Source organism: Canis lupus, chromosome 8 (assembly GCF_048164855.1).
Source record: "Canis lupus baileyi chromosome 8, mCanLup2.hap1, whole genome shotgun sequence".
Lineage (NCBI taxonomy): Eukaryota > Metazoa > Chordata > Mammalia > Carnivora > Canidae > Canis > Canis lupus.
In genome coordinates, this window is record NC_132845.1 from 46503666 (window position 1) to 46523593 (window position 19928).

The 19928-nt window shown below is 41.8% G+C and overlaps 1 protein-coding gene across 8 annotated transcripts in view; it reads right to left on the reverse strand.

Annotated features, from left to right (window-relative positions):
* TXNDC11 (thioredoxin domain containing 11) overlaps positions 1-19928 on the reverse strand; it is a 63887-nt gene that overhangs the window by 15639 nt on the left and 28320 nt on the right. For all 8 annotated transcript variants that reach the window (XM_072835812.1, XM_072835809.1, XM_072835811.1 and 5 more), the window contains 2 exons: positions 4189-4301; positions 1865-2065 (listed from right to left, as the gene is read on the reverse strand). In XM_072835812.1, coding sequence (XP_072691913.1) covers positions 1865-2065; positions 4189-4301 — 314 coding nt within the window. The remainder of the gene's footprint in view (positions 1-1864; positions 2066-4188; positions 4302-19928) is intronic.

Here is a 19928-nt window from a genome sequence, read left to right on the forward strand (position 1 = left end):
TCACTGTGCCTCAGCTCAGGCTGTGCCTTCCCTTACGTTTCTCTCAATGCATCAACATCTTGGCCACCCCGAAAGTCTGTCCCCCATATCTGCCCTGTGCACAGCCTCTCCTAACCTCACCCCTGCCTGGCCCTCAGCATCCTGGGACAGAGCCCTCTCTCCTCTAATTCCTCCTGACCCGGGCCTGGGGCTGACCTTCCTGTGCCTTATATTATAAGCAAGCTCCTGCTGCCCCACTGGACAAGCCTCTGAGACCATGAAAGCAAGTCTGCATCTTCTCTATCTTTCTCCTCTACGGCTCCATGACACAATGCTCAATAAACATTTGCTTAACTGACCTAAAATGAAGAGGGAAATGTACTGCACAGAACACTTAATTTGACTAAGTAATCCATAATACTGCTAAGATGCCATCTGGTTTTTAACAACCTCAACCATAGGTTAGGGGAATCCACTTACCTTGCAGGGACACTCTGCTCTGAGGAAAGGAGCCACTGGAAAAAAGTGATTTAAAAAAAAGGAGGGGGGGCTGGGCCATAGGGAGGAGTTAGAAGAGAGAAGGGAGATATCGAGCCAGGGGAAATGGGGGAAGCTAGCGTCCTTCCACCAGGGGCCAAATTCCAACCACAAGGCCCTAAACAGAGGAACTGGGCTCCAGTCACAAAACACAACCCCACCCAGGACCCTGACTTGCCCAAATCAGACAAGACCGAATTCTCCACAAAGAAAATTTAAAAGTTAAAGTAAAAATCCAAACCATAGCTAACACCTCGGTGAACACCCTACCTTTCCTACAAAGAGCTTACGGCTCTTAACAGTAAATGCAGTAAAGGCCTAGTAATTTGGGAGAGTTCTCCATTCATAAAATATCTGTGTAGTGAAGATTTTCTAAAGAAAATTAGTCTTATTACTCCACATCTTCCCTAATGGGAGAAGAAACAAAGCTAGTCGGTTGCTCTCCTTTCCTCCTCTAAGCCAGGGCGGCAGCAGGGCTAACAAGTTTCACAGTGAGGCTCCAGAGTAGCAAAGTCAGGGGTCTGCTGGGCAAAAACCCCACCTCCCTGTCGCCTCCAGGCAGCCCGTCAGGCTCGCGCGGTGGGGCTACCGGACAGGCAGTGTCTGGTTAGCCTGGCCAGTGGCACACTGGCTGTCTGAAATTGGTTTTGGCCAATTAAGGGATCCTGGAGGGAAGGAAAAAATAAACCCCCCAGTAAATCCAATTTAGCAATCCCAGGCACTCTCTGGTAATTGTTATTACTCTCTCTAAGTGTCTCCCAATGATCCATGTATGAAATAAACTCACACCCAGAGAGACTGCACCAGATGAAACAGGAAAAGAGGGAGGGGCAGACTCCTAGCAGCGTGTGTCTCTGGAAACCGCTCTGCTTCTCTGTGCAACAGAAAAGGCTTAGGGAAACAAGGGAGCCCAGCTCCACCATGCTGCTGCCAACCACTGGGCTGGTGTTCAGCCCCAGCCCCCGACAACGGCATCGCCAGGGCCACACCGAGCATCTGGGCTCCTGTGCTGCTGGCCGTCCCTCCCATCCCACTATGCCCCCTTTGGTCATGGTGGGAAGGGGGACATCTGGCCCTACCCGAGGGACGCGCAGCTGCTCTCACCAACTCCCCCAGACCCAAGCACAGCTATCAGCCAATGTGGCCCAGAGATGCTACAGTGGACCCCATGTCCGGCACACACCCTCCCATTTATGGGACGAAGGAGTAAACACCTCAGAAATGCAGCTGCCCCTCCTGGCAGACTCTCGGCTCCTGGTGGAACTCACTCTCAACGTGGAGTGAGATGTCCAAGTTCTTGAGGTTTTCCTGCTCCTCGTGAGATACCTTTTAACATTCTGACTCTTACCTCATCTATTAAGGGGTGGCTTTCGGCTAAAGGATTAAAAGGTAAAAATACAAGAAGCGCTGGCCCCTTCTTCAGTTCATTGTTCAGCAGGAGGCTCTTGCCGCCGTGTGGCCGCAGCCATCGGAGGAGCGCCTCTCGATTTTCTAAGGCCCACTTATGGATGTTCTCTGCTGTGTAGTTGACAGCCTCCCTGGGAAAGACCTGTGAAGGACAACACACGGAGGGTAGAAAGCAGGGCAGGCTCAAAGCACATCAGCCCCGGCCTCAAGAGGCCCTGACCACCCCACCACTGCCCAGGAGCAGACTAGATGACTCAGGGACGTGACCTGCCCCTGTTCCTCCAGACAGTGTGTTTCCTCACAAGTGGGTGGAAAGAGCAAAAGTGGCTGCAGAAAGTCAGTGACTTTCATATCACAGATTCCTCTTGTTCCCTTTAGCAGACTCCTCTATCAAGGAAGAACTCTCCCTATCTGCTGCTGGCAACAGTGACCTCTTCCACCCTACCTGAAAGGGGCTATTACATTTTACTGAGTTCTTATAAAAGATTATAAAAGGATTAATGAATACCTACGGGAATGGAAGTTATAAAGTCAAGGATCATTTAGATTTTTACATTGGTTCCTCAAAACTTGGCTGATAATGGTGGGAGAAGACCCTCCATTAGGGCAGAGCTTTGTATCCATTTTGGTCACCTGTACCCCCAGTGACCAGAAGAACACCTGGCACACACCAGGAACTCAACAAATACTTGAATGAATCCACGAATGACCTAGAACTTACATAAGGCCACAGATCACACTCAAGTGTACAGAATGAAGGAAAAGAACTTTTAGATTTTGTACTTTTTCTGTTACAACCAAAGTCAACACAAAATTATGTTTGAATTTCTAACAATATGGATCACTGGGTTTCAAATCAAACTCCCAAAAGAAGTGCTTTGGAGGTCCCAAAAATGAGATATTTTATACTCCCCAAAACAGAATTAAATTGTCTCATGACAAAGATGTCCACTGGTTTTGTTGAAATACTGGTTTCCCAGTAGTATTTCATTTGACAAAAAGAATTCTGCTGCTAAACCAACCAGTCGACCTTTAAAAACCACCAAGCAGATGCAATAAGCCCCATGTACATGCCAGGGCCATTCCCACAGGCCTAGCTTCTCTCTGCTTTATGATTCTTCCTCAGTGCCCTCCCTTCTAAACCCAACAAATATGTGTTGGTCGTCCAGAATGCAACAAAAAGAGGATGAAGGAAATGACAGTGAAAACAGAGGGAGAAGAAGCTCAGAGGCACAAGGAGGGCAGGTGGGCAGCAGAGAAACCAGGACGTCAGTGATTCTCCACGTGGGACAGCAGGAGTTTGCAAACCACACTCTAACATCATATATGCATTTCTATTAGGAAAACACAAAAATATATTTGACTTTTGGAGTACAAACTACAAGAAATAAAGCACAGCATCTGGGCTCCTAGGGGTTTGCAGAAGCCAAGGGCACTGGCAAACCAACTGGGAACCAACTAGGGGCACCCCCAGAGAGGGCCTAATGGTCCCCTGGCAGGCACAAGACTTGCACACTGAATCAAGGGGAACAGGTTCAACGATTTGGGTACACAGGGTACAGAGATACTGGTCTTCACTCAACCTGTATGTTACACTGTCAATGAAGTTAGAGACAGAAGATACTTGAGAAAAATAAACTCTCGGTGATGGGACTGAAGAAGCAGCAATAAATAGAGCAGAGGCACAGGACTAAGCAAGATATAGGTCAAAAGCTCAGAAATAGCTGAGGTGGGGTTGGTCCACCAAAAGCAAATGAAATCAGTGAACAAAGACAACAATGGAAAACCAAGGATCTCTAGGGTGAGAAGCCATCAACTTCTCACTGATGTAACAAGAACTTCAAAATCCATTTCATCGGCTGAGAAGAACGTCACATGATCACTCCTGATAAATGGGACAAATGAACAAAGAACATCGTCCGATGGAAGCTTAATCTCTGAGAACATTGGCCCAGAGTAACAAAGCTCCAACAGAATAATCCTGCAATTTCATCCAATGAGGAAAACGAGGCTATACCAAAATCAAAGAATATAAACAAAGAATTTCTAGATGTTACATTTGAGAACCCTCTCTAATGCATGGGTTCATAAACAGGGACACGGGCTCTAGCATGGGATTGTAGAAACTCTCAATTTGCATATAAAATCATGTACACTTTCCTAGAGAGAGTGCCCAGAGATTTTATTCAATTCTCAAAGAAGTCCATGACCTAAACAAGGTTAAGAACCACTGCACTAATATAAATGTGATTTCAAAATACTTACAAGTGATGTGTTGAAATGTCTATGTAAATACACACTTCCAGAGTGTACTAAGGATACCAGTTTCGCAAGATGTTTATTTGTGATAACCCCAAATCGTACTGTTCCTAGGTAATCTGAAACAGAAAATTTTCCTTTATTAAAGAAAAAGCCTATGCCTTGAAACAACCATAAAACCCATTGATCAAGTCTTGATGCACAAATCCCCAGAGTAAAGCTCTTTTTGGTCACCTAGCCTAGACAGGAAAGGAGTTGCTGGAGAAACCTCCTCCTGAAACACCTCATGTCTCCTCCTGAATAACCTCCCTGATCATCACCTGCACTGTGTCTGCTGCAATGATGTGACCTCATCTCCTGTGACCCCGGGCTCCTTCACTCCTTAACCCCACCATAAAGCCCAGGCATATGTTGTTCCCTCTGTCTGGACATTTCCGTGCCTGGCTCCTCATCATTCAGACGTCAGCTCCAACCCAACCTTCTCCAAGAAGCCTTCCCTGACCACCCCGCCTCAATGCAAATACTCTGAGGATGAAATATGCAAGGGCAAATTGGGACTTCCTCGCCACTCTAGCATGTTCTCTACCATTACTCTATTGTTTTATAGCACTTATTAATATCTACATAATCTTGTTGATTTAGTTTGATTTTCTCTGGTCCACCTTCCCCTTACCTTCTGTGATATTAGAAATCTTGTTTATTGCTATTACCCCAGTACCTATAGCAGTACCTAGGCATCTCAGAGATCAATAAATATCGGTTAAATGAATGAGTCTAAGATGTACAAAGAACTCACACAAATTAATAAGAAAAAGAAAGTTAAAAAATGGGCAAACCACATAAAAAATGTAAAGGCTAAAATTACATGAAAATACACTGAACCTCCCTACTTCAGAGGACAGCATATTAAAACAAAATACCCCTCTTTACCGTCTAACTGCCCCAAATTTGAGACACAGGAAATACCAAGTATTGGTGACCAGTAGAGAAATGACGCTTATACAATGCTGGTGGGAAACATCAAGTGGTAGCCACCTGAGAGAGCAAGTGGCTATGCTGATCACAAGGAGACACAGGCGTCAGGCTGCAGCCTCAAACCTTGCTGCTTATCTGCATATGTGCACTGAGAGTCACACATAAAGACAGTCACCAAGAAATACTCTGCAGATGTTAAAAACAATGGAGCAAGGCTATCTATACAACATGAACATTTTTTTGACACGTGTGAGTGAAAAAGCAAGCTGAAAAAAAGATAAAGTATACATTTTTATGTTTAAAAAAACGGGGTGGGGGGTCCCTGGGTGGCTCAGCAATTTAGCGTCTGCCTTTAGCCCAGGGCGCGGTCCTAGAGACCCAGGATCAAGTCCCTCGTCGGGCTCCCGGCATGGAGCCTGCTTCTCCCTCTGCCTGTGTCTCTACCTCTCTCTCTCTCTATGTCTATCATGAATAAATAAATAAAATCTTTAAAAAATAAAAATAAAAACCTCCCACCTTATAAAATAGCATCCATTTTTTTTCCTACAGGCACATATGTTTTTAAACAGTGTAAAGACTCTGAAAGGATAATAAAAATAATTTTTTGGGGGGGGCAGAGATCAAAGAGGACTTTATCCTTAAGTGTAAGCTATCTTTTCTTACCCCTAAGGAGTAGATGTATTTGTATGGCTGAAAATGGACTAAAATATCTTGTGTTAAGGTGAGTGGATAAGATGGTGTAGGAAAAGGTACACTCTTTCCTAACCCCCCTTCTGTGTTATCAGTAGATGTTAAATAAGATACTAGTTAAACTTCAAATGTTACCAAGTTATATCCAAGTAGCCAAAATATAAAAATATGTAGGTAGTAAACACACCAAGCTTCCGGCTTCATCACAGGAGTCCCACTCTGCAGTAGTGGTGTCCCCCTCCTCTCAGAGGAGCGGCCAAGGGGAATGGCAATCCCTAATGTTGTGTTAAACCACCTTTCATACAAATATGATTAAAATGGCACAAAACCAAAGAAACACAGGAAGGATAAGCCAGAAACGACAGAGACTGGTTATGTGAGGGGGGCGGAGGGACGAGGATGGGAAAGGAAAGAAAATGGGGTCGGGAGAGCAGGGGCGAGACAGCCTGACCCTCCTCCTCCGGGAAGACCTTTGTATCGAACTCTCAGAGCCTCAGCGAGGTTTCACACACTTCACATATTTACAAAAAAAAAAAAAAAATCATTACACCAACCAAGATGTGGGGCAGACTGAAGAGGAAAACAAGCACTAACAGATAAACTATAACACCACAGTGGAGGGGTAGAGGAGTGGGGAGAAAGAATGGAGTAATGAGAACAGTATCTTGACTAAATATTATAAAACTGAAGACAATGAGGGCCAGGATTCTCAGGGTGGGTGGGAAAAGTTACTTGTAATAGAGGAAAGCTATGCTGATATTAGACTGGAATCAGAGGGAATTAGTATAAACTTATGGCTTTTCACATACACACACACACAGACACAGATAACAAACAGAACTACAAATGTATGAATATGTGTGGGTGTGAACACATACATGTCCTCGCTCTATCTGCTGAAAGGGCTTACAAGTCAGGATACCTGATAACAAACAGCACAGCCAGCACCCCGATCCTGGTTTCTAAATGCCTTTCTCCCATAACAGAAACCCAGGCTCCCTGGAGAAGAGGGTGATTCCAGAGCTAGGGCAAGGAAATACAAAAGAAAACGGACACATCTTGTGTCATAATGAAGGATGGAGTGCACTCAAAGGACACAGGAGCCAACCCAAGACACTCCTAATGGTGAAAGCTGGAGCTCTTTGAGCAACAAAATGAACAATGACCAGTGTTCTCTAAGTTGTCAAGATCATGCAAGACATGGGAAGACAAAGGAGTTGGAGGAGACTAAGGAGAAAAAAGAACTAAATGTGATATGGGATCCCAGAATGGATAACAGAACAGAAAGGAAACATTAGTGAAGACGACATTGGCATAATTCAAATAAGGTCTGTGGTTCAGTTAATGATACTGTATCAATGGTAATTTCTTAGCTTTGACCAAAGCATCATAACAAATGGTTTGTTATATAACATGCTAACATGGGGGAAGCAAGGCGAAGGAAGAAAACGGAGGAACTCCCCGTCCTATTTCTGCAACTTTTCTACAAGTATAAAATTAGCTCAGAATTTGAATTTCAAAAAATGGCATAATACGTAAGTTCAGATCCCAAAGCCGTCAAAAGAGAACACAGGATGTTAGAGAGGGTTAGGAGACAGATCTCCAGGAGAAGGCTTAATCTTAGGGACAGCCATGGCTTTAAAAAAAAAAAAAAAAAAGGGGGGGGGGGGGAAGCAGCCAACGAGGAAATGCATTTGATAGCCAATGTCACCGACATGACTTATTGGAGCAGAGGAAGAAAAAGTGACAGCCTGACCCAGAAGTTGAAATGGCCCATTCAAATTGCTGTTTAATGGCTTTAAGAATGGACAGTCTGCCTGCACACAGCTGATTCGAACATGCCATGCCTGAACATATCACAATTTCAAAACTTTACTTTTCACATATAGACATATCTATGAAATTCACACATCTATTTTAAGTTCCTGCATATAGCGGAAATCTTGCTAGAAGAAGGCGCTTAAATTTGCACTCTCATGTGCACAAGGAGTACCTGAATTAGCAGAGGAAGTTTACAGTGTAAGAAAGACACAAAAAAATAACACTTCACACCTCCACATCCAGAACATTCTCTGTTAAGCAGAGCTCCAAGGCTTTCTATAGTAGGGGTCTCTGTCATTTCCAAAACAAATAATTTTCTCCTAAAAGTAATGAAGCTTCAGTATTTTAATTAAGGACTCAATCTTAATTAAAGAATTAAAAATAAACTTGGAATAATGCTTTCCCCTTCCCCATGAAAATAAGGCCCAACAATGATACGCATGATCTTGTTAAATTACTTTTTAAGGGATCCCTGGGTGGCGCAGCGGTTTGGCGCCTGCCTTTGGCCCAGGGCGCGATCCTGGAGGCCCCGGATCGAATCCCACATCGGGCTCCCGGTGCATGGAGCCTGCTTCTCCCTCTGCCTGTGTCTCTGCCTCTCTCTCTCTCTGTGACTGTCATAAATAAATAAAAAATAAAAAAATTTTAAAAAAAATTACTTTTTAAAAAAATCTCAATAGGGATACCTGGGTGGCTAAGCGTTTGAGTGTCTGCCTTTAGCCCAGGGCATGATCCTGAAAACCCAGGATCGAGTCCCACATCGGGTTCCCTGTATGGAGCCCGCTTCTCTCTCTACCTGTGTCTCTGCCTCTCTCTCTCTCATGAATAAATAAATACAATCTTTTAAAAATAATTAATTAATTAATTAAAAATAATAAAAAATAAAAAATCTTAATAAACTCTTCTTAGCCAGGTTAAGTGGCCAGTTTCAAGTCCATTCACAACCATGTAGTGAAAGGTGTCACAAAGACCACTGCCAAAGATGTAACAAGACCAAGAAAGAACACTGAGGTAGGAGCAGCAGTTACTAATCAGTCTCTGTAGCTGATCATATAGGCAACTACGGAGGTCATTTGACCACAGTATGAAGACTGGCTTATCAGACACTTGGTACAAAAAGGTGCTAAGCCCCTGGCTTTGGGTCCCTCAGCTACAAGGCAGCCCACCACATACACAGCCACCATCTAGGCCCACAGCATCACATCACTGTGTGCTCTGAATTATAAATGACCTTGTTTTGATCCATTAATCTTGCCTACTTTCAGTACTTATGCAAGTTTACCCCTTGCTGTCTTTTGAGGTTGGGTTCTTCTCTGCCTCTAACAGAAAGCTCCACCACTGCTTCCCACATTCCCCCTAGGTAGATAGCTTCTGTTGACCTTCCTGTGCCTTCCATACACCACTGTCACCATGTACCTCATGGCAACCTCCAAGGGCACATCCAGGATGGAAGAATCCGAAATCCCATCTGGTTTCTACTCAGATGCATCTGGCTCACTTGCCATCTCTCTGGTTTGCATCAAGATTTTTGTTTTGAGGCTTTTGCATAACATTTTAACATCAGACTATTTTATTTTGCTTAAAGCCACTTCCTTAAATTCAATTTTTAATATTAAAACTTCAGTTTAGTATTGGTATAAAACACATACAAACTGAGGCAACAAAAACTACCACCTCAAGGAGGCAAAGCGTTAAAATTCTCAAACATTCCAGAAAAGAGTAACGATCATTTCTTTTGTTGGGAAAGAGAATAGATTTTCAATGGTTTTAAAATTAGTAATAGGGGTGGCCTTGGTGGCCAAGCTGGTTGAGCGTCTGATTCTTGATTTCAGCCCCCACTTCAGGATCCACACTCAGCAGAGTCTGCTTAAGAATCCCTCTCCCTCTTCCTCTGACCCCCACCCCTACCACTCACAGACATGTGCATGAGCTCTCTCGTGCTCTTGCTTTCAAAAAAATAAATTTGCCTAAAGCAAAGATATACAACTCACACTCACCAACTAACAGATAACCAAGAACAGAAATCTGAAACATTTAACTCAGGGATATGCTTGCAAGAGACTCAGTAGCTCAAGAAAAAACTGTTTTACCCTGGGACACTTGAATAATGAAGCCTATGTCCAGAGCTACAAGGTCCTAGCAACATGTGGCTAATGAGCACTTTAAATGTGAGTAAAGGACTCGATTTTCATCTTTATTTCAATTGATTTAATTTTAAAGTGATACTCAGCTCACTCACTGGAAAACTTTTAAGGTATGTTTAAAACAACTTGAATACGTAAATCCTTTTCCACGTAATTTTTATGTAATCTAAATATAGATTAAGTATTTACAACAAGGGATGCCTGGGTGGCTTAGCAGTTGAGCATCTGCCTTCTACTCAGGTTGTGATCCAGGAGTCCTGGGATTAAGTCCCACATCAGGCTCCTTCCAGGGAGCCTGCTTCTCCCTCTGCCTATGTCTCTGCCTCTCTGTGTCTCTCATGAATAAATAATTTTTTTAAAAAAAGGATTTCCAAAAAAAAAATAAATAAAAAAAAATAAAAAAATAAAAAAAGGATTTCCTACAAAATTTCAACATTTAGGGGTGCCTGGGTAGGTCAGTTGGTTAAGTGCTTGCCTTCAGCTCAGGTCATAATCCCAGGGTTCTAGGATCAAGCTCCATCATCAGGCTCCCTGCTCAGCGGGGAGTCTACTTCTCTCCCTCTGCCCCTGACTCGTGCTTGCTTTCTCTCTCAATAAATAAAACAAGGAAGGAAGGAAGGAAGGGAGGGAGGGAGGGAGGGAGGGAGGGAGGGAGGTTGGTTGGTTGATTTCATCATCTGAATGGAGATGTGCTGTTAAGTGCAAAAGTATAAAAGACTTGATCCAAAATATCTCAATACTTTTTATACTGATTGTGTGTTAAAATGGTAATAATTTGGATATACTGGGTTAAATGAATTATTTTATATATGTAAGTTATTTTCATCAATTTCTTATCTTTTAATGCTGCCACCAGAGAATTTAAAAATACCTATATGGTTCATTTCTATTGGACTATGCCAAGGTGATAATCATGAAAAAGCAAGATTCACATAAACTTAGGAAGAAGCTGAGATAATGAATCCAATAATAATGGTCTGGGAAGGATACTTAAGGGAATATTTCATTTTTTTCCATGAAAACCCCTCCAACAGCAGAGAATAGTTATTTTTATTTTTAAAAGTGTGTCCCCTTCTCTCCTTCAGAAAGGAAAAGCTGAGTCTCTAGACCTTGTGACTGTAGGTGTAAACTGCTGAGCTTCTGAAATGAATTCTCTCTCAGAAGCCTAGAGCTGCATGCACTTGGTGCACTGCAAAGTAAGGCACTCAAGGATGCAGTGAAAGAATGAACAGAAAGGCTGGAGCTGAGCTGTGCGGCAATTTTTCTATCAGGAATGGTAGAAAAAGGAGACATCTGTGTGAGCTAATTTCTCAGGGATCATGGAACAAAATGGAGTTTCAGGTCCAGAAAAACACTCATGAGGAGAACTGCTAATAAAGCAGGATACTTCCAAACTAAATATCACTGGATTAAGTCATGTGGCTTTTAATCGGCAATGGCTAAGAAGTCACTGACTCCCTGAGAAAATTTCTTTCACTTCTTTATTCTGAGAAATAGTGACATTCCACAGAGCAAACCTGCATCATTGTACCTTCCACCCTAGAAATAACCCTCATTTTACTTTGCCATTTTTATTAACTTCTGCTTTCCCACTCCTCTTTCCAAGGTTTTAGACCAGGCAGAGAAAGGGAAACAATAAGATTCTATAGAGGAAAAACCACCCCCCTCCTGTGTCACTTAGCATTTACACAGTGATCCATAAATATTCAATGGATCACTTCTCACATTTCCAGTAATAAATACATTCATCCAAATGAAAGAACACCTTCATAGAAATGTAAGACTACCGAAATGTTTGTTTCCAACATATGCACTATAGCAATTACTTGCATTTTGTCACTAGACATGTGACTCTCAGGTTTGCATATTTTCAAAATTCTTTTTTTTTTAATTTTTTATTTATTTATGATAGTCACACAGAGAGAGAGAGGGAGAGGCAGAGACATAGGCAGAGGGAGAATCAGGCTCCATGCACCGGGAGCCCGACGTGGGATTCGATCCCGGGTCTCCAGGATCGCGCCCTGGGCCAAAGGCAGGCGCCAAACCGCTGCGCCACCCAGGGATCCCTCAAAATTCTTAATATAAAGCACAAAGCAATTATCCAGAAAATGAGCTGGCATTTGGACACCACAGATACAACATGCCATTGTGGTGCTTGCCACCATGCTGTTAAATGCTAAGTAAACATGGAACTTCTTCACTGTGACTTTTAATTTCTTGTGACTTAGGGAAGAGAGAAACGTGTTCCAAATACGTTGTTTTAGAGGAACACAAACTGCAGAGCTAAATATGCACTGTCACATATACTAACACGCCAGTGAGCACCCTCACACCATCTATTATTTTACCAAAGCACAATATTAAAATGATCAGTTCAAGTACTTCTCTTGTACATATTTCAATTAAATTCCCTGTTGTTTTTACATGTTCAGGGAAGGAAAGACTTCACAAAAGAAATCCCTCCTTCACCACACTTAGGCTGCTCTAAGGGTCTAGCACAAGGGTCACACATTCTTTTTTTATTTTTTCTTGCAAACAAACCTTTAAAAATATAGAGTTCTTACTTCCTAGGCCTACAGAAACAGGCCAAGGGCCAATGTATTTTCAGACTGAAGTGTCTTTTAGAGGCAACCAGTGCACAGCTCTCTTATCTTACAGACAACCTCAAGACCAGTTGGAAGGGATGACTGGGTGGGCCATGGTCACCCAGGACACTAGCTTCTAAAATGACTTATTAAGAGACTTGGACTGGGCCTATAGGAGTTTCCTGTTAGGGGATCCCTGGGTGGCGCAGTGGTTTGGCGCCTGCCTTTGGCCCAGGGCGCGATCCTGGAGACCCGGGATCGAATCCCACGTCGGGCTCCCGGTGCATGGAGCCTGCTTCTCCCTCTGCCTGTGTCTCTGCCTCATTCTCTCTCTCTCTCTGTGACTATCACAAATAAATTAAAAAAAATTTTAAAAAAAAATTTTAAAAAGGAGTTTCCTGTTAGGAAGATGCTAATATAAAGTTCAGGGGAAAATCAGAAAACCATGCTAAGTAGGACTCCATTTGATGTCCGTAATGTGCCAGACATTATGCTAGCTAGGCAATATTTATAAACACCACCAGGACTTCAGCTAGGCCTTGAAAACTTAGGAAGGTGGATATTAACTAGGGAAAGGCGCTATAGTTGAAGCAGTGTTGGGGCGAAGACCAGGAGGCGGGAATCACCATACTGTGCCCCCTGCCTCATCCCAGTACAGCACGACAGTAAATGGGAGTAACGTGGTCCTGGGTTCCTCTCAGGTCCTCCTTTACTGCTATGCCACAGTACTCGTTTGCTGCCTCTGCTGTAACAAATCACCACAAATGTAGTAGGTTAAAAGGACATCAATTTATCTCACAGTTCTGGAGGTCAGAAGTCCAAAACGGGCCTCAATAGACTAAAATCAAGGTGTCAATAGGGCATGTTCCTTCTAGAGGCTCTAGGGAAGAATCCATCTCTTTGCTATTGCCAGCCTCCAGAGGCTCCCTACGCTCTGTGGCCTGGGGCCCCTCTCACCTCCAATAACAGCAACAGCTGGACAGGTCCTTTCAAATTGCATCATTTTGACACTATTCTTTGCCTCAATTCCAATTTTAAGGATCTTTCTGAAGATATTGGGCCCACTCATAATCCAGGATAATCTCCCATTCTTTAGGTCAGCTGATTAGCAACCCAATTCCACTTGCAACCTCAGTCCTCCCTCACCATGTGATGTGCCATATTCATAGGTTCTAGTGGGCATCTTTGGGGAGCCACCATTCTACCAATCACAGTGACCCTGAGTCAGTTAACAGCCTCCTCAGAGCCTATTTTCTCAACAGAGACAGTCACGATGACATATTCACAGTTCCTATTTCAGAGAGTGGCAGGGAATTCTGGATCATCCAGGTAAAAGGCTTGACTCACGGAAGGGCTCAGCCTAGTATCAGCTTACCATATCCAATTTTACATGAAAAGTGGCCAAGTAGAGACCAGAACTGGGTTTGTCTGCACTGAGTTGTTTCACCTCTAAGCTTGACTTTATTTTAGAAGGTGAGTTTTTTTTCCCAAGATTTTAATGTTTTTGGTTCTTTGTCTGGAGTCTTATTTTAGCTTCAAAAACATCAAAAAGCCTACCTGTCTGCCACACTATCTGGTGGCACTACACAGTGGGGAACTAGTTTTATTCATCTTTATAGTTGGAGCACACAGTAGATCCTCAAATGTTTGTTGAATTAATAAGTCATGCTTCCAAACCTAACTTAAAGTGTGGAAGAGGTCTGCTTTAGGCTTAATTCTTCCCTACCAGCATTTACAAGGCTTAAGAGATAAGTCATAATGGGAATAAAAGCATCTCCTGTGAAACATGAGGACATGCTTGCTAAAATGACAGCAACATCACCAAAAAGTCAGTTTCAGGTACAGGAACAAAAAGTATATAATTTCTAACATACTTATTCTAATGTGTATTAATCAGTACCCAGTGGCCCTCAGAACAAGGAGACAATTAGGAAAAGATTTCCCTCTATGAGTATAGTGACAATGAATGAGATTATCCAAGAAAACCAAGTAACCCTAGAACCTGTTTCATTTACAGAGAATTGTTAAACCCAATGCCTGCCTGCCTCAAACTCCCAAAAGTTAGATCCAGGAATTCAAGAAAAAAAGCAATCCCAGAGTCAATCTTGCCTAAGAAATCAGTTCGTTTAAAAAAAAAAAAAAAAGAAAGAAATCAGTCCGTTGTTTTTTTCAATACCTTTAAGAATGTTACTTACAGAATAAGAAAATCCTCCCCTTCTGACTTCTTGCATAAAATTTCACAATCTAACAGAAAAGTGCTCCAAAAAATTGCTTTATTCGTGAATAAGGATATGGAGGAGAGCGCTCTTTACACATCCTGACTCCAGTCTACCAGCAAAGCACAGGTCAATCTGACGCCACCTGGTGGAGTAGAGGGACCCTACACTGGAATCAGCAGTTTGTCCTCTAATAAACCCCTCTTTAAAAAACTCATTACAACCTATTTCCCAAAGGGTGTTCCTTAGAAAACTAATGCCACAAGATTCCCCAGTCAACTAAGTTTAGGAATTCCTAGAGGTAGCAGAAGAAAGTAGACACGACATCCTTAGTTAATGGTTTAGTATATTTTCAAGGTAACATTTAAGTACCATATGAAGTTCAGTTCAGTTCGTCAGGGCTCCAGTGTCAGGGGACAGTGAAACGCCAATGGAAAGACGAAGAAGAATGCAACAGGCAGGGGCCCACGCAGTCCTGCTGCGAGCGAGCCCACACACTGATTTAAGGAACCAAAAGGCCAGGGATGAGGAGAGGGGACGGTGGTGGGAAGAGATCCAAAGTGATTTAACATCTCATTGCTCCAATCACACTCACTTGAGCAATTTCTAAGTCAAGTGCCCTTTATTATAGTCATTCATTCAACCTTTTAGCTACAACACTGGTCAAGCAGGGTGCTGAAGCTGGAGGAGCAGGAGGACAGAACCTTGGCCAAATACTATCCAAACAAAGCAGCTCATATCCTAGTGGGAGAGAGACGTGGTCATTTCCACAGTGAGAACACCACACCATACAAGAAGAAGGTACAAGCAAAGGAAGGCCTGTGTCCACTGGTCAGTCAAGTTACACAATACCTGGTGGAGACACTTTTAAGAAAACAGACACGATACTTATTTGAAGTGCTTTCCACCAGGTGGCTTTCTAATTAAGCTACTGCAGACATGACGACTATTACTTTATTCAAAGTACTGTACACATGACATATCCTTATAAAGCATCTATTCTTCTCTCCACCCTCTCCAGTTTTACAGACACACAAACTCAAACAAAAACAAGTTATATTTTGCTCAAATTTATAGATCCTGTCCTTGGCAAACAAAGGGTACGGATCAAACAGTGCCATCTCCCAGACCACCACTTCCCTCCCTAGGCAGCACTGCATCCTTCCAAATGAAAAAAAGATCGAAACTGGTTGCAAATTTTCTCTTTTCAAAAAGTTGCTGAATCATAGCATAATATAACAACATTTTACCAGAACATATTTTTACAGCAATGATATAATCATAAGAAGGGGGGAAAAAAATCAAGTAAGCAACTTAAAAACATTGAACGCTCCACCAAATTTTCTATAGGCCAAAAAAGAAAGCCTGCCTGCCAAGATCAAAAGTAAATAGGTTCATAGAGGCTCTGTGGTCTGGGGAGAGCACAGAAATCCAAGACACTGGTTCCCTCCGAATCCTGAAAAAGACACAGACTGCTAGCCCACAATTAATCATTCAGCACTTTGAAATGATTACACATGAATGAGAAATGTGTAAGACCTATCATAAAAAATTAAAAGGTTTGAATAAATGAATAATCATGTTGCAATCCTAGAAAGAGAGGCTAAATGTGAAGATGTCCAACACCTCTAAGTCAATTTGTAAACTTAGTACAATTACAACCAAAATCCAGCCAAATGCACAGATGGATATAAAAGAAGATTCCATAGGACACAAGAACTAGAGGAAGCAAAGTCCAGACTTACAAAGCAAGAAATGAAATTATATTTACTTATACAAAAAGAGTAGGCATCTAGACCAAGAAAAAACACAGAAAAAGACCCATTTACAAGTAAAATATTTTGCAATAAAACCAGACATCATTAAGATGAAGGAAAATGCGGACACCTGGGTGGCTTAGTGGCTGAGCGTCATCTACCTTTGGCTCAGGGAATGATCCTGGAGTGACAGGATTAAGTCCCACATTGGGCTCCCAGCAGGGAGCCCGCTTCTTGCTCTGCTTGAGTTTCTACCTCTCTCTCTGGGTCCCTCGTGAATAAATAAATAAAATCTTAAAAAAAAAAAAAAAGATGAAGGAAAATGGAAGTACTATATTGTAAATGGTGCTGATTAGCCAGTAAGAAGGGGAGAAAACAACTACTATACTCTGTATGTGAAGCCAGAGGAAATCCAGGTAGCATAAAGTGCTAAACAAATTTTATATTTAAAAAGAAGAAAATGAACTAGTTAGTGATCAGATTTTTAGGGAAAAAAATCAAAGAAATCAAGAAAAAGAACCACAGATTAAACTACATGAAAATACAGAACTGCTATATAAAAAATGGTCACAGTAACACAGCCAAGAAAATAATGGACAGAAATATAACAAAGGGGCACCGCCCACATCACCTAACAGGCGGGCCTACATCAACTGACACATCAGCACCAAGGCTGAGATCAACTCATTAAGGACCCAGATAACTAAGATGAAAGGAAGCAGTTAAAACAAAGAGAAAGCAGTCAGTATTAAGTGCTCAGGTAGAAAGCCAAATTTCCCTATTGCCTTATGATAACATGCAAAGTATCAAATGTTATACAAATAGTCGGAAGAGAGGAACAAAGGACCATGGAACCAGATCTTACAACTAAACTCAAGAATTCTTGAGGCAAACATGCACTCTTCTCTCTCTTAGCACACTCCTCACACCTAGACATGAGGCTTCACATATGGTACATTCTCAAAATACTTGTACACTGATGGCCAGACAGCTTCAAGACAAATGTCAGAATGTCCTCTTTCTAAGACACTTAAAAAAACATTAAGGCAATGGAAAGATATGTGCATTTTGTAAACACTTGGTAGAGTGTCGAACCAGGACATCTGCTTTCTAACACATTCTAAACACTTCTTTGGTTAAGCTCTATAACCAAGTGTTAAGTGTGGCAAATGTGTCTTAGGCCTCAATTTGTTGTACAGAATCTAAATACAACACTGACCTATAATTTACATTTCAAACTATAACATTAAAAAAAAGTGTATATGTTTCTTACCGAACATCTACCATTAGTAAATAAAATATCATCTCCCTTCTGGGTATGAGAAAGAAAAGTGGGGGAAAAAAATCTTAGATATCAAGGCAAGATTTTGGTGCAGTTATTATGGATCATCCTTCCAAACTTGTCTTTTTCTTCTAAAAATGGTTCATTGAACTTAAGTGAGAGCTTACTCACAAAAACAAGGTGAAAAATGATGAATCAGAATGAATCTCAGCTCTTGCAAAGTTGATATGCAATAGGATTTTACCAGACCCCACTAAAGTCACATGCTAGGAAAGAAATGTAGTAAAGGTAATCATAGACTAGATTATTCTAAGAAACTGCATGTGATCATTTGTCAATAACAGGGATTGACTAAAGAGGTTCACTTTGTTCAAGTAATTTATACCGTCACCTTCCTTTGCTTAACAAAAAAAAAAAAAAAAAAAAGAAAAGAAAAAGAAAAAATGGGGGAAAAGGTTACTCTCTCACGCTTGGAAAGGTTCCTCCAAAAGGAAGTAATATTTTGGAAACCTCTGAATGAAAAAGTAACTTAAGATGAATCTTTAGCACACAATACAAGCTAACTGGGTAATAAAAACATCCTTCCACATTCTTGAAATGTCCTCTTCAACTCAAGAACTTGAACGATGGGGATCCCTGGGTGGCTCAGTGGTTTAGCACCTGCCTTTGGCCCAGGGCATGATTTTGGGAGTCCTGAAATCAAGTACCACATTGGGCTCCCTGCATGGAGCCTGCTTCTCCCTGTGTCTCTCTCTGTGTGTCTCTCATGAATAAATAAATAAAATCTTAAAAAAAACAAAAAAACAAAAAAAACTTGAACACTACCATCATGTCAGTGAGTAACTGCAGACTGGACTCTCGTACAGTTTTCACTTGAGATCTCTGAGGGGCTTTCATTTTCTAAGAACATTTTTTTAAATATTTTATTTATTTATTCATGAGCAACAGAGAGAGAGGCAGAGACACAGGAAGAGGGAGAAGTAGGCTCCATGCAGGGAGCCGACGTGAGACTCGATCCTGGGTCTCCAGGATCACGCCCTGGGATGAAGGCAGCACTAAACTGCTGAGCCACCCAGGCTGCCCTCTAAGAACATTTCTGAGTATTGGCTTCTTAAGTTTTTTATGTTGGCAGTATGCTGCTTTCAGAATTCAAACTTTCACTTGCTAAGTCTTTTTATTCACTTGAATCTGTGCAGCTAAGTCTTTCAAGCAGGCACATACTTATGTGACAGCTTGATTTCCTCTCGCAATGTCCCCAAGGTGAAAAATATGAATGCAGTAGATTCTCTATGCATACAACCTTAAGACAGTGTACATCTTAAAATGGCCGGTCACAGAATTGTTTGATCCTCCTCCTCCCAAAATATGGAACCAATCTAATACCCAGTAGTAGAAGGACAGTTATGTATTTTTGGTTGATCTACTAGGGGATAAATGACACAGCCATCAGTCTGATTGCTCACTTGGCAAATAGTGATTGTTATGTGCCAGATACTGGAGAAAGAGCATTGAACTGAAGATCCATGGACCCTACCTAAACTCAGAAATCTCACAGTCTGGGAAGCAGACAGACAATAAACAAATCTCATAACTTCATACATAAACACAAACTATGTTAAGTGTTAGAAAAGAGAACTGATAGGATATCCAACTGAGATCAGCGGAAACTGTGAGAGTAGTATTTAACTGGACCCTGAAGGACGAATCGGGGTTTGACAAGTAAAGAACTGGGCCCTAGAGGCTGGGGAGAACAGATCCTAATGTGACAAAGGGGCAAGAGTGGGTATCAGCTAAGGGTCCATTGGTTTAGTCCAGGGGCTGGGGAAGGGGCCTAGACCAGGGGGTATCAGAGGAGACAGACTCGTGAGCAGATGAAACTGTATCAGAGGACAGAGACAAGCGAGCAGATCAAAGTGTATCCAACAGAAAACTGACAGGAGGTCATGACTGATACAGAGGAGGAACATGGAGCAACATGAAAAGATGGGCAGGATACAATGTTTCATCTAAAAAGGAGGGACTACAAATAATACATGTTTCAGCTAAGTGTAAATAAATTAATTAAAAATATATTTGTGCTTATGCTGTAATATGATATGACTTTTATACATGTAAAAATACTTCCCAAAGGAAATATATTCCTAAATTATGGTATATCCAACTGGTAATATAACCACTAAAAACTCTGACCAAACTTGTTAACTACAAACTCAAAAAATAGATTATGGTATGTTTTTTAAGTGCAAAATACATAATTGCAGACACAATATGATCAA